At 32.4% G+C, this 12,028-nt stretch overlaps 1 protein-coding gene across 3 annotated transcripts in view; it reads left to right on the top strand.

The window, feature by feature from the left end:
- SEMA3E (semaphorin 3E) overlaps nucleotides 1-12,028 on the top strand; it is a 243,017-nt gene that overhangs the window by 203,578 nt on the left and 27,411 nt on the right. For all 3 annotated transcript variants that reach the window (XM_045564701.1, XM_045564703.1, XM_045564702.1), the window contains exons 8-12: nucleotides 369-483; nucleotides 925-994; nucleotides 6,296-6,440; nucleotides 8,555-8,777; nucleotides 11,309-11,400. In XM_045564701.1, the coding sequence (XP_045420657.1) occupies nucleotides 369-483; nucleotides 925-994; nucleotides 6,296-6,440; nucleotides 8,555-8,777; nucleotides 11,309-11,400 (645 nt within the window). The remainder of the gene's footprint in view (nucleotides 1-368; nucleotides 484-924; nucleotides 995-6,295; nucleotides 6,441-8,554; nucleotides 8,778-11,308; nucleotides 11,401-12,028) is intronic.

Raw genomic sequence — 12,028 nt, 5'->3', positions numbered from 1 at the left:
ATTTCAAGCTTTCCTTACTAAAGGAAGAAAAAATGGATACTTTCATATTCTTGATATTTAAGATTATTGTATCATAAAACACACTGCTTTATTTAGAGAGAGACTAATATTGTTTAATACCTGGAAAATGCGTTTAATGTACCAGAGTGAACGTACATTGAAATGAGAGAATGTGCAAACCAATATATATATATATGTATACATGTGTGAATATATAGATAGGGACTGTATCTATGGTAGTACTTGAGGATTATGCCAAATTTTCCTAGTTTAATTAAAAAGCCATAACTCTCGGCATAATATAAAATCTGTTGTTGCTGAAAGTTCTTTGGGTAGGTACCCATTGACCTGCTTTTTGTATTTCACAGAACGACGCGGGAGGGCAGAGAATACTGGTGAATAAGTGGAGCACTTTCCTAAAGGCAAGACTGGTTTGCTCAGTACCAGGAATGAATGGAATTGATACATATTTTGATGAATTAGGTAAATATTATTAGGTGAATTAAATTTTACTCTGATGTGTATTCTTCTCTATAACTCCATCTCTAGCACGCATGGAAAACAAGGAAAACTTGTTTTCTATGTATTTGACCTCTCTTGAACAGAGAGCCAGTTTCTGTTCTTGTCATTTTGGCCAGGCCGATGTAGTAGTGGCAAAAAAAAGTTGCATTAAAAAAAAAAAAAAAAAGAGACTCATATTAGCTTAGTGTGTCTCTGGTTTCTTCCCTGTGACTCAGCTCAAAACTACTCAGAACAGTCAAATGATTCACTCTATTATGATTTGGTTATGGTTGTATGATTTTATATGGAAATGTATATCTTAAAATCTATATTGGGTTCTAAACTATTTTAAATGAACATGTTTTCTCTGAGTGTAAAGAGAGCTAGAAATACTAAGCGATGAAACCATCTTTAATTTTTCAGAGGATGTCTTTTTGCTGCATACCAGAGATCATAAGAACCCAGTGATATTTGGACTCTTTAACATGACCAGGTGAGAGATTTATACAGTCAATAAAAACGATATAAAACAAAAGATGTCTCACTGGAATACCTCTTGACAAACTTGAAATACTATTGACCCACTTGCCATTCTCATTTTCTGTGCTTTTATAAGTCACCGATTTATCTTCATTTTTCCTATGTTTGCAATTGTACTCCCATTTTCAAAGCCACAGTCTCAAATGTAGATTCTTCCTTCTTTTAGCTCAGTAGTACCCCAGCATTCTCCTGTGCTGTGTATCCCAATCTCTTCCCTTACTAATCTACAACAGAATCATTTTTTTCTCATGTATTTTGTAAGATATGCGTTTTGTGCTATAATCTAGGATAATTATTTTATTCAGATAGAATTTGCCAAGCCAAGTTTTTAAGGCTCTCAATCAACTATTACCCACCCACCTTCGGAAATTGTTCCTCTGAGTTCTTTAATGCTCTGCTTGTAACAAGATAATATCTTAACAGATCCTAGTCAGTGTCTACTTTGCTAGTTCCCATTACTGTTAATATGTTTTTATTTATTCACTTATTTTGTTTGAAATGACTTTCTTTTCCTATACTGATTTATATCACTTCTCCAACACTTGTCAAATTGCCATCTCCAAGAAATATTTCTTGATTCCTGAATCACAAAACATTTTTCACACTCCTTTTATTCTGGTTGTCCCACTCTTGTGTTCATTCTTAGTGAACTCGCGTTTATGACTTGCTCTCCATCTTTTAAATTTGCTGCTCAAGTTTAAGAATTATAACCTGTTGTTTTCCCTTTTATGGTTTTGTATTTTGTATCCATGGTTGAGTACTTTAAAAATGAATAAAACATTATTTCATGTGTACTAATGCATGGATAAAAAATATTAGGATCAGTTTGGGTTGAAAGTTTACATAGACAATTTCCTGAATATCTTTTCAAATAAAACAGAATGGGGGTAAAATGATTGGGGTAAAAAAGAATATACCTCAATTCTCTTGAGAGGGATAGAATGATATCACTGAGTTCTCTTTTGCATTGTGGACCATAAACTGTTATGTAATCACGCATAGTGTGCTTACTTAGGGTCTTTTTACACAGGTTTTGTTTAGCTTTTTCGGCCTGTGATTTCTAATGCTCACTTTGAACAAAATGATAAATGTCTTTAGATCAGTATCTCACTACTGTAAAGAGACCTTTTCTTCAACAGAAACATTGAAACAATTTTCCTATCAATAAAAATTGTTAATGAAAATTGGTGATTATCACAGTCCATGGAAAGTCCTTAACCAGGGGTGGGGGACCTTCAGCCTTAAGTCCACATGTGACCTTCTAGGTCCTTAAAATGCAGCCTTTTGACTGAATCCAAATTTGACAGAACAAATCCTTTTATTTTTATTAATACATTTTTGTTTATCTTTTATCTTTTTATTTTTAAAATACACATTTAAAATACCAAATAATAAGATAAATTTCAGTGAAATAATATTCCCACATTGACTGACACAATTAGAACATTAGTAAGCCATAAGGGGTAAATTGATGGCTGCTACACTCATGATTTAGTTCTAATTTCCCCTGCCTGACTGGCACCACTACCACAGAAGTCTGGTTGGTGAAAGTTTATGGGCGTGAGTATGCCAGTCTGGTATCAGCTTTTGATAACAGTGCCCTGTGTTTCTGTTTGAAGTTGCACAGCTAGACAGTATTTTTTAATTCTGTCTGCTCAACAGCCCATCATGTCAAAGGTGACCAAGAGAACGCTGAAGGAAGAAAACTTTTTAATGAGGTTTGGGAATTGCAGTATTATCCTGTTTCTGCTAAAGACAAGATGATTTGCTTGCTTTGTGATACTGCAATATCAACATTAAAGAAATTCAATGCTCATCAACATCATAACACTCATAAGGACCACAAATATTTTAAATTAGAGGAAGAGGTGCAAAATGTTGTATCGCAGAAATTAAAAGATGAAAAGCAAAGACAAGTCTTTCGAGTAGCAATGAGACTCGGAAATAATGCCACTGAAGCAACTGAAATACTCGGGCGGGGGGCGGGGGGGGGGGGGAAGGGAAGCCATTCAGTGATGTAGAAATTGTGAAAGAATGCATTGTCGAAGTTGTAGGATGCTTAGTCCCCAAAAATGTTTCAAAGTACAAACAACTGCCTCTTTCAAGGAGAACCATAGCTGATCAACAGCATGAATTAGCCTTCAACTTAACAGAACTTCATGCAATACTTCAAAAGGGAAACATTATTCAATTGCTTTGGATGAATCAACTGATACTACTGACTCAGTGCAGATTTTATACTTCATTTGAGTCATAACAGAAGATTTTCTTTGCTATGAAGAGTTACCCACTTGGACACTCTGGTGAACAGAACACAGGGAATAAATACATATCTTTAACAACTTTCAAGATAAATGTTGGACTGAATTTGGTAAATTTAGTGAATGTATGTACAGACAGTGTACCTTCCATGACAAGAAAACATGAAGGGTTTATTGCACAGATTTTTAAAAGTATTAACAGATCCAGATGCTCTCATTTCTGTTCACTATATCTTGCATCAGCAAAATCTCTGTGCTAAACCTACTATTTTAAGTCATACTTTGCAACAAGTTATAGGTGTTGTTAACTATACAACATGCTAAATTTGAAGGATGAGGTATTTAGTATGGATTTGCCCTATCATTCTAAAGTGCATTGACTATCGCAAGGACAGGTGTCAGCCAAAATTTTATCTCTGCAAGAACAGATAATTAAATTTTATGAAGAATGGGATCAGCAATGTGAATTATTGAAAGAAGATTTCTGTAGGAATACAGAATTTGTGTGATATCATGTCAAATCAAAACGACTTGAATATTTCTTTGCAAGGTAAAACAGTCTAGATATGTGGCAAAAAATTCAAGCATTTCAAAAAAGCTCTCTTTTTTCCAAAACAATTCTTCAAAAGGAAATTTTAGATGAACATTTTCCCCGGTTAGCAAAGGTCATTGATGAGCAGGATGATATATGCTAATCATTTGAAGAATACACAGCAGTTATAGACCTATTAATTGGAAAATACAATGAAAGATTCACTGACTTTGAGAATTATGACATCACACTCAAATTAGCATTTCAGTCTCACCTAAGTTGGTATTACCAAAGCACCTAAAGAACTGCAGATGGAATGGATTGAGCTCTCAGTAGATGACACTTTAAAGCCATTGTTTGATGCTAAGAAATATCCCATTGAAATATGGAAAAATGCAGTAGAAATCCCATGCCTTCAGCAACATGCCCCCAAAAATGCTTTCTTGCTTTTCAACCACTTATTGCTGCAGCAAATCTCTATTTTCCTACCTAACCCAAATCAAGATGCCATTAAGGTCACAAATGACTGATTCCCATCTAGGGGATCAACTGAAAGTACAGACCTCCACGCTGCAACCAAATATTCAAATGCTTTCCAACAAAAAGCAAACACAATACAGTCATCAAAAGGTTAGTTAACTTTAAAATTAACAAATATTTTTCATTTTTTGAAATTGTTAAGTACATAGTATAGTTTTACAAAATAATGTACATTTTAAATATATCTAATTGAAGTTTCTTGAATGCAGCCTTATTTGATTACAGCTAAATGAACGCAGCCTTCCCAACATGAAAAGGTTCCCATCCCTGTCCTTAACTATTTTTTTCTTATTACCTCATTATCTCCCTTATGTCAGTGAATAATTTATACATTGCATGAGCTTTCAGTGACTTTATATGATAAATTCAAGTTATAAGATAATCAGTATTATTTTTCTGTGGGTTAGTCTGAACATTGTATAAGCTACTTTCCTAAATGATAGCACAATGGAGCTTTCTGAGAAATCAAAGACATGATTTTCTTCCATAATTTCAATTTTGACTGTTCAATTTATATAAAAATCTGAGAAAAAACTTCCCAGCTGTTACCTGACATAAAGGTTGATTTTTGTAGAATGGTGATCAAAGGCTTACTGCCACTTTAGTTGCACATTTTCTCAGTATGCAAGGCATTTCCAATTGCTTCAAGGTGTGTTATAAAATGTGTGAATTGATGTCCTAGGACAGTAATATAACTGCTGTTTTACAGGTGTCTCAGGGTATAGGAAATTTTATATTTATATAGAACTTTGCATTTTGTAAAGCACTTTCACAAATTATTTTGATTCTCACAATATGGAGACTGGGATAATAAGTTATTCATATCATGCTAAATTAAGAAATATGGCCAGATTTTTTTTTTTATTTCAGCTTACTATGGGGGTACAAAAGTTCAGATTATATATATTGCCCATGTCCTGCCCATCCCCCTGAGACAGAGCTTCAAGCGTGTCCATTCCCCAAACAGTACGCCTGGCACTCACCATGTAGTTATATCTCCATCCCCTCCCTCCCTCCACCTTCCCAAGTCAGCACCTTCAAGCATGACCATTCCCCAGAGGGTGCGCAACGCACTCATCATGATTTTTTTTTATTTAATGTTTTTTTGCAGAATCTGATTACAAACGTCCCCACTAAAACTTGCTGTAGTTAGTCAACTACTATATCTTCTCCAGGTTGAAATTGTTTTTGTTTTTTCATTTTCTTTGTGTTCTCTAAACCAAGTAGAAATTTTTGTCAAGAAAATAATTTCAATTGCTGCTAGTTCTGGAAATGAGGGATCTGAGTTATATGAGTAATTATCTCAAGATTAATATATCTAGTCAAATCATCTTTCCACTATAGTACAATTTTCTGTAAACTGGAGGAATATATAAGTGTATTAATGTCTATGTAAACCCAAGCTAAAAAATGCAACAAATTCCTAAATTTTCATGAGACTTTAAATTGTTTTCAAATTATATACATTAAGGTAGTTTGTAAAATATGAATAGAATTTGTAGCAATATTAGCAGAATAGTGATCCAGAGAACACTATTTACACTGAAGATGGAACAACATTAAAGGAGATAATGCCTTAAAATGTGCAACTCAACTTGGGAAAGAATCTTTTTTAATATTAAGGCCAGATATTTAATAAAAATTATAAAAACACAATATAGGACTTAATAAGTGACTCAACTACACTTTTGTCATTCTGACAATGTCATTTTCAATTGTATTAAATAGACAAATGGTAAGTTTTGGAGTTTCAAAACTTGAACTATTGCAATATTTATTATTTCTATAATATTCTAGGCTTAAAGAAATTACAGCTTTTTTACTAAAAAGACTTAACTCTTATATATGTAGACTGGAGTGTTTGGCTAGGTGACCTGCTAGTTAGTTCCAGAATAGTAACTATCTTTTTTGTGCTTTTCAGTAATATATTTCGAGGGCATGCTATATGTGTCTATCATATGTCTAGCATCCGGGCAGCCTTTAATGGACCATATGCACATAAGGAAGGACCTGAATACCACTGGTCACTCTATGAAGGAAAAGTCCCTTACCCAAGACCTGGTTCTGTAAGTTTAGTCATTTAACAAAGTATTCTTATTCTTTAAAGGCTCTTTTGGTAATATTTTGTTCACCGTTTCATGTGTTTTACAAGACTTTGCAATTAAACAATTAAGGAATTCTACACTTAAAAGTATGATTGGTAAAATGTGTGGTAAATGTTAGTAAATATCACTTCAAATCTTAAGTTGTCTGCTTGTTACTTAATGAAAAAAAATGTAGGCTATTATGGATGTATCTGAGCAGGACTATACAATATATATTATCATTGATATTTTGGATAAGTAGCACTAATCTTATTTTTAGGAGTGATGATGAACACAGAAACATTCAATAATATGAGCGTAATATTCCTCTCAGCCTCTTCAGAAAAGTTAGCACATGTTATTTACAAGCAAGAAAATGTCACCAGATTTTTATATTCTAATGTTTAGATCAGCCTCTAAGTTCCCTAGGCCAAACTTTCTCCTCACTTCTCACTTTAGCAGATCTAAAAAGTTTTTTTCTCTATATCCTCAGCACATCATTTAACATCCTTGCTGGCCTCTTAGGAAAAAAAAATGCCAGAAGTTATCACTAGAGGACAGGAACTTCTGTCGCTTGACTCTAAATGGGTACTACTAAGATTCTTCTTAGCTACCCAAACTTTTGTGCTTTTAATTGTACATGTGTCTAAAAATGGTGATGGTGATGATTTTGTATCATGCATACTTTGTGCAATTAGGTTGGAAAGATGTTGCATCATTGTATATGCTATGTTGGACATGAAGAGCAAACACTTAACTTGTCACACAAGTCAACATCTACACTTTTATGAGCAGCTGGTGAAATCTCATCACTATGCTGATTCTACAAACACTTGAAAGTCAAGTAGAAACCATTTTTGCAGAGCCAAAAACCAAAGTGGAAACAAACCTTACCTACACATTAACGAGTGTAAGACTTTACCATTTCAATCACTCTCTCTCACTAGCTTAAAATTATTACTTCCAGTAGGATATAAAGTATATTTTATTTCACTCTGTTGATTGAAATTACAATTTAAATAGAGAAAACCCACTCCTGTGGCTTTGCTGGAAATGTTTCTTGAAACCACATGGTCTTAAAGGAGATTTGGAGGAAGTGACTGGTTACTGAACTGCTTCCAACCTAGTCCAAAATGTTTCCAATTATATATCATGAAAGTACACTCAAGTGAAAAATTCATGCCAAATTAAGAAATATGGCCTTATTTTTAAAACCAAACCATTATAAATGCCCTCTTTTCAGAATGTGATTACTAAACTACCATAGTTATACTCTAAAGAAGAAAATTTTTATAAAGATAATCGTTGCAATTGCTGCAGGTTCTGGAGGAAAATATGTGAAATGAGGGAGCTCTTGTTAACAAGCATGAATCAACACATTTCAAGGTTTTCCAATAAGTAATTTAAGAAGCTGTTGGAAATTTAATTTTAGAGTCAGTGATTTAAAAATTGACATGTTATAGCAAATATTTTTTGAATCCACACAAACATAATACAAATTCATACAGATTATAATAGAGGATTTTTTCCATCAATAATTAAAAATAACATATGAATAAGTTTTTATGTTATAGCACTAAAATCCTACAGTCAGTGAGCCAATCATAACCATTAGTAATCATATTATCAGAGTCTCAATGATGGAAAAGCAACTTTGTGCAGTTGTGATCCTTAGTTTTGACAAATTGTCAGCACAACAAAGGCTTTTTGTTTTTGTATGAACAATAGGTTATTTTTCACATTATAAATTAAATTTTGAAGGTAAACAAATTTCAAAAACAGGGAAAATAATTTGGATATTTATGAAGGTAAACATTTTTAGCCCTTTCAAACTGTCTTGGTATTAAAACTTCACTTTTCCAGGATTTATCTACCTTTTCTACATTTCTCGTGCTGTATGTTTGAAATAATTTAGTCTGTTTTTGCAATTTTTAATGCATATTCCATTTCTGTAATGAAAAATGTATGGTTACTAAATGTTTCTAAATGCACTGTTGATAATTGAACACAATTTTTCTAATTCTTCTCATAATTGATTATAAATTTGCTCTTTACGTTTAAAGCAAAAAGAATTATCTAATCCACTTGTATTTCAGTGTGCCAGTAAAGTAAATGGAGGGAGGTACGGAACCACCAAAGACTATCCTGATGATGCCATCCGATTTGCAAGAAGTCATCCACTAATGTACCAGTCTATAAAACCTGCCCATAAAAAACCAATATTGGTAAAAACAGACGGAAAATATAACCTGAAACAAATTGCGGTGGATCGAGTAGAAGCTGAGGATGGCCAATATGATGTCTTGTTTATTGGTACAGGTAAAGAGATGAGAACATACTCAGAGATATTTAAATTGACCCTAAAAATCAATAATGTTTTTAAAAGCGCTTATCAACAAATCTCTTGTTGATCTGTTAGGCCATTTGCACATTGCTAATCTATAATGAGAAAGATTGAAATAGAGTCTCCATATGACTGCAACATTAAGAGTTTATGTCTATTATCTGGGATTAATTATTGCTATTACCAGTTTCATTGTCAATAGTGTCATGGTTTGGACAATCAAGTATGTGGTCACCTTTGTTCCAGACCTGAGAAATATTGAAGCTGTTGGGAAGAGAGGATTTAGGACTGTTATAGAGCGTATAATTCCTGATAAATGGTCAAAACTTAGTACCTTTGAATAAATGAAGAAATGAATAATAGATATTAATGAACAAGTTGGTTCCAAATAGAACTTCTCATAGTAGAAGTAGAGAGTCATAGCAAGAATGGTTCTCCTGTCAGTCTCCAAGCCTCCTTACTACCTCTGGCTGCTCAGTGAGGCCTCAAGATTTTACAAACAACTTGGGACAATAACTTTACCCAAAATCTATAACCGCAGTAATTCTTATCAGGACCCATCATAATCAACCATTTGTACCAAGCAGGCCAAATATTACCCCAAATGCCCTGCATTAACAAAACAAAGTGTAATGTGTTAAAAGTAAAATTTTCAAATAAATTTATAATTTCAATTTATGCTATACATTAGGTCTAATTTCTGGATGAGACTTAAACTTACAGCCTCTAGGGTAATATGTAGCAAATTCTGTGAATTTAAAATTCTGTAGTAACTTTGAAAGTGTTTTAAAAAATCAGTTCTTCCTCTTTTTTGCAGCATAGTAATTGCTACAGTAGTTGTTCTTTTGAAGAGTGAGCATTCTACCATACATAATGTTAATCATAGACATGAAATTCTGAAGAGATAGTGACATATGCCTAGATCAGGAATCAAGATATAATATTAATATTAGTACTTGGGCTTCCTAATAATACTTTTCTTTTTAGAAAGCAAAGATTTAAGCAAGGAAAAATTCTTCTTATTCCAAGAAATTGATCTCTGGTGCAGGCTATATTTTATCCATTTATGTTACAAGGTTAATGTTAATAATAGGCTCTGCACTGGGGGTTCAAGATTACTAAACCATCAGATTTCTTTAACAAACTTGATATTACACAGCCATAAATTTTCTCATAGTGACTTCCAGCCAGATTTATAAAAAGGACTTTCATAATCAAGACTAATATTTGATAAAATGAATCTAAAATGTTATTTTAAAATGCCCTGGAAAGTAGAAGACATATTTACAGTTCAAGAATATATTTAGAAATACCTGCTTGTCAGAGTGACCAAAGCTATTTGAAAGAATTCCAGAAATATCAGATATCTGTGTTGTCATATAAAACACGTTTAACTCAAAGATATCATATTGAACCACAGATTTTCAGAACAAAAGAATGTGTTGATGGATTGTGATGAGTACAACATTGGAATATCCCACAAATGATAGTTATTTTTCCCAATATTTACCAGACACAGGATTTAATACAACACACATATAGTTCTTATTGCAAAATCAGTTGTAAATAATTTGAATTTCTTCTTTGATTTTTGCCTGACATAATTGTGAAATATTTAAAATGTGTGCTTGATTTTCAAAATGATGACTGTTTTCGTTCCTTTTAGTTGATACACAGTACAGGCAACTATTATTAGCTTAATTATAATCAAATTTTATTAACCTACCCACAAGACTTGATAATTTTTCAACAAACTGCTGAAACACCAAATAAACTCTTAGAACTTCCAAAGTGCTTATTTTTTTCTGAATATGTCTAGCACTACACTACATTATTTGTATAGGTAAATTGCTGTTTTATTAAATTTTTTATAGGAAAGAACAAGCTTAGAACAAGAAATGAAATTTTAAATATTAACATAAATTTATAAAACAATTGATAATTATGGAAGCTAAATAATTGGTACAGGAGGACTCATTCTTCTCTCAATGGTGTATACTGGAGTTTTGTCTCATTAAAATGTATATATTTGTTTGCATGTGTATAAATGTGTGTGCACATATGTATACAATGTTTAACATTGTATTGCTAAGCAATGTCCCCTAAGATTAAAGGTATGGTTTCATGCCACAAAAGTAGCTTTAAGTAAAAAAAGTTTTCACATTATACATCATAGAGGAAGCTAGAATACTTTGGCATCTGCCATATTTCACTAACTCCAAAAAAACGTTTTGATTTCAGAATCTATAACTGGATTTTTGCATCAAACTATTTGAAAAAAATTATACTTTATTTGATCTTAATTTTTGGCCAGACATATAAAATTAATTTTTGCTAATTGAAAATATGGGTATAAGCAGGCATACTCTTCTTAACTGACAGTGATTAAAATGTTTCATGCATCTGGGTTGCTAATCTTATTTGAATTTATAGACCCTATCGTTTTAATTATTTGAAAACTGGATTGTGACATAGCTTCTAGTTTATCTTTTTTGCTCCCTTACAGATAATGGAATTGTGCTGAAAGTAATCACAATTTACAGCCAAGAAACAGAATCAATGGAAGAAGTAATTCTAGAAGAACTTCAGATATTCAAGGTATTTTAAATAAAAAATATAGCCTAAATTTAGACATTATAGACAATTACAAGCTATGTAAATAGAAAAGGCATTATGTCAATTCTTTTTCCCTAACAGATGTGTTGTGGATTCATAGCAAATTGAAGTGAGAAATTATTCAAAATGTTGATGTGCCTATTTGATTGCAGTGGACTTTTCAGATAAAGAGGCTAATACTTAGCATGAAAAGAATTTTAATGTACAAATTGTGACTATAGGAAAATAACACTTATGTCACGTATGAATTTCAGAATCAATATTGCAAGGTCACATCCTGTGCAAATGTACTATTAACATTGACCAACAAACATTTTCATATTGTGAACATTGTGGTATGATAAGCATACAGCTTTTTATTGTATTATATTATAGAAATAACTTACTGAAAAAGAAACAATAGAAAATGATAATGGAAAGATTAGACATAAAAATTATATGCACACGTATATTTACATATATAAGTGTGTATATGAATACATGCATATATAATATATACAGTCAAGTGGCATCATTCATAGCAGTTGTGGTGTTTAAAGGCACTATGAACATTGAATTAGCAAATACTGACTATTGCTCACGAAGAAATACAGGGTTAGGTTCCTGAAAA

The sequence above is a fragment of the Lemur catta genome, chromosome 11, assembly GCF_020740605.2.
Source record: "Lemur catta isolate mLemCat1 chromosome 11, mLemCat1.pri, whole genome shotgun sequence".
In the NCBI taxonomy this organism is placed as follows: domain Eukaryota; kingdom Metazoa; phylum Chordata; class Mammalia; order Primates; family Lemuridae; genus Lemur; species Lemur catta.
This window is presented reverse-complemented; position numbering and strand designations above follow the sequence as displayed.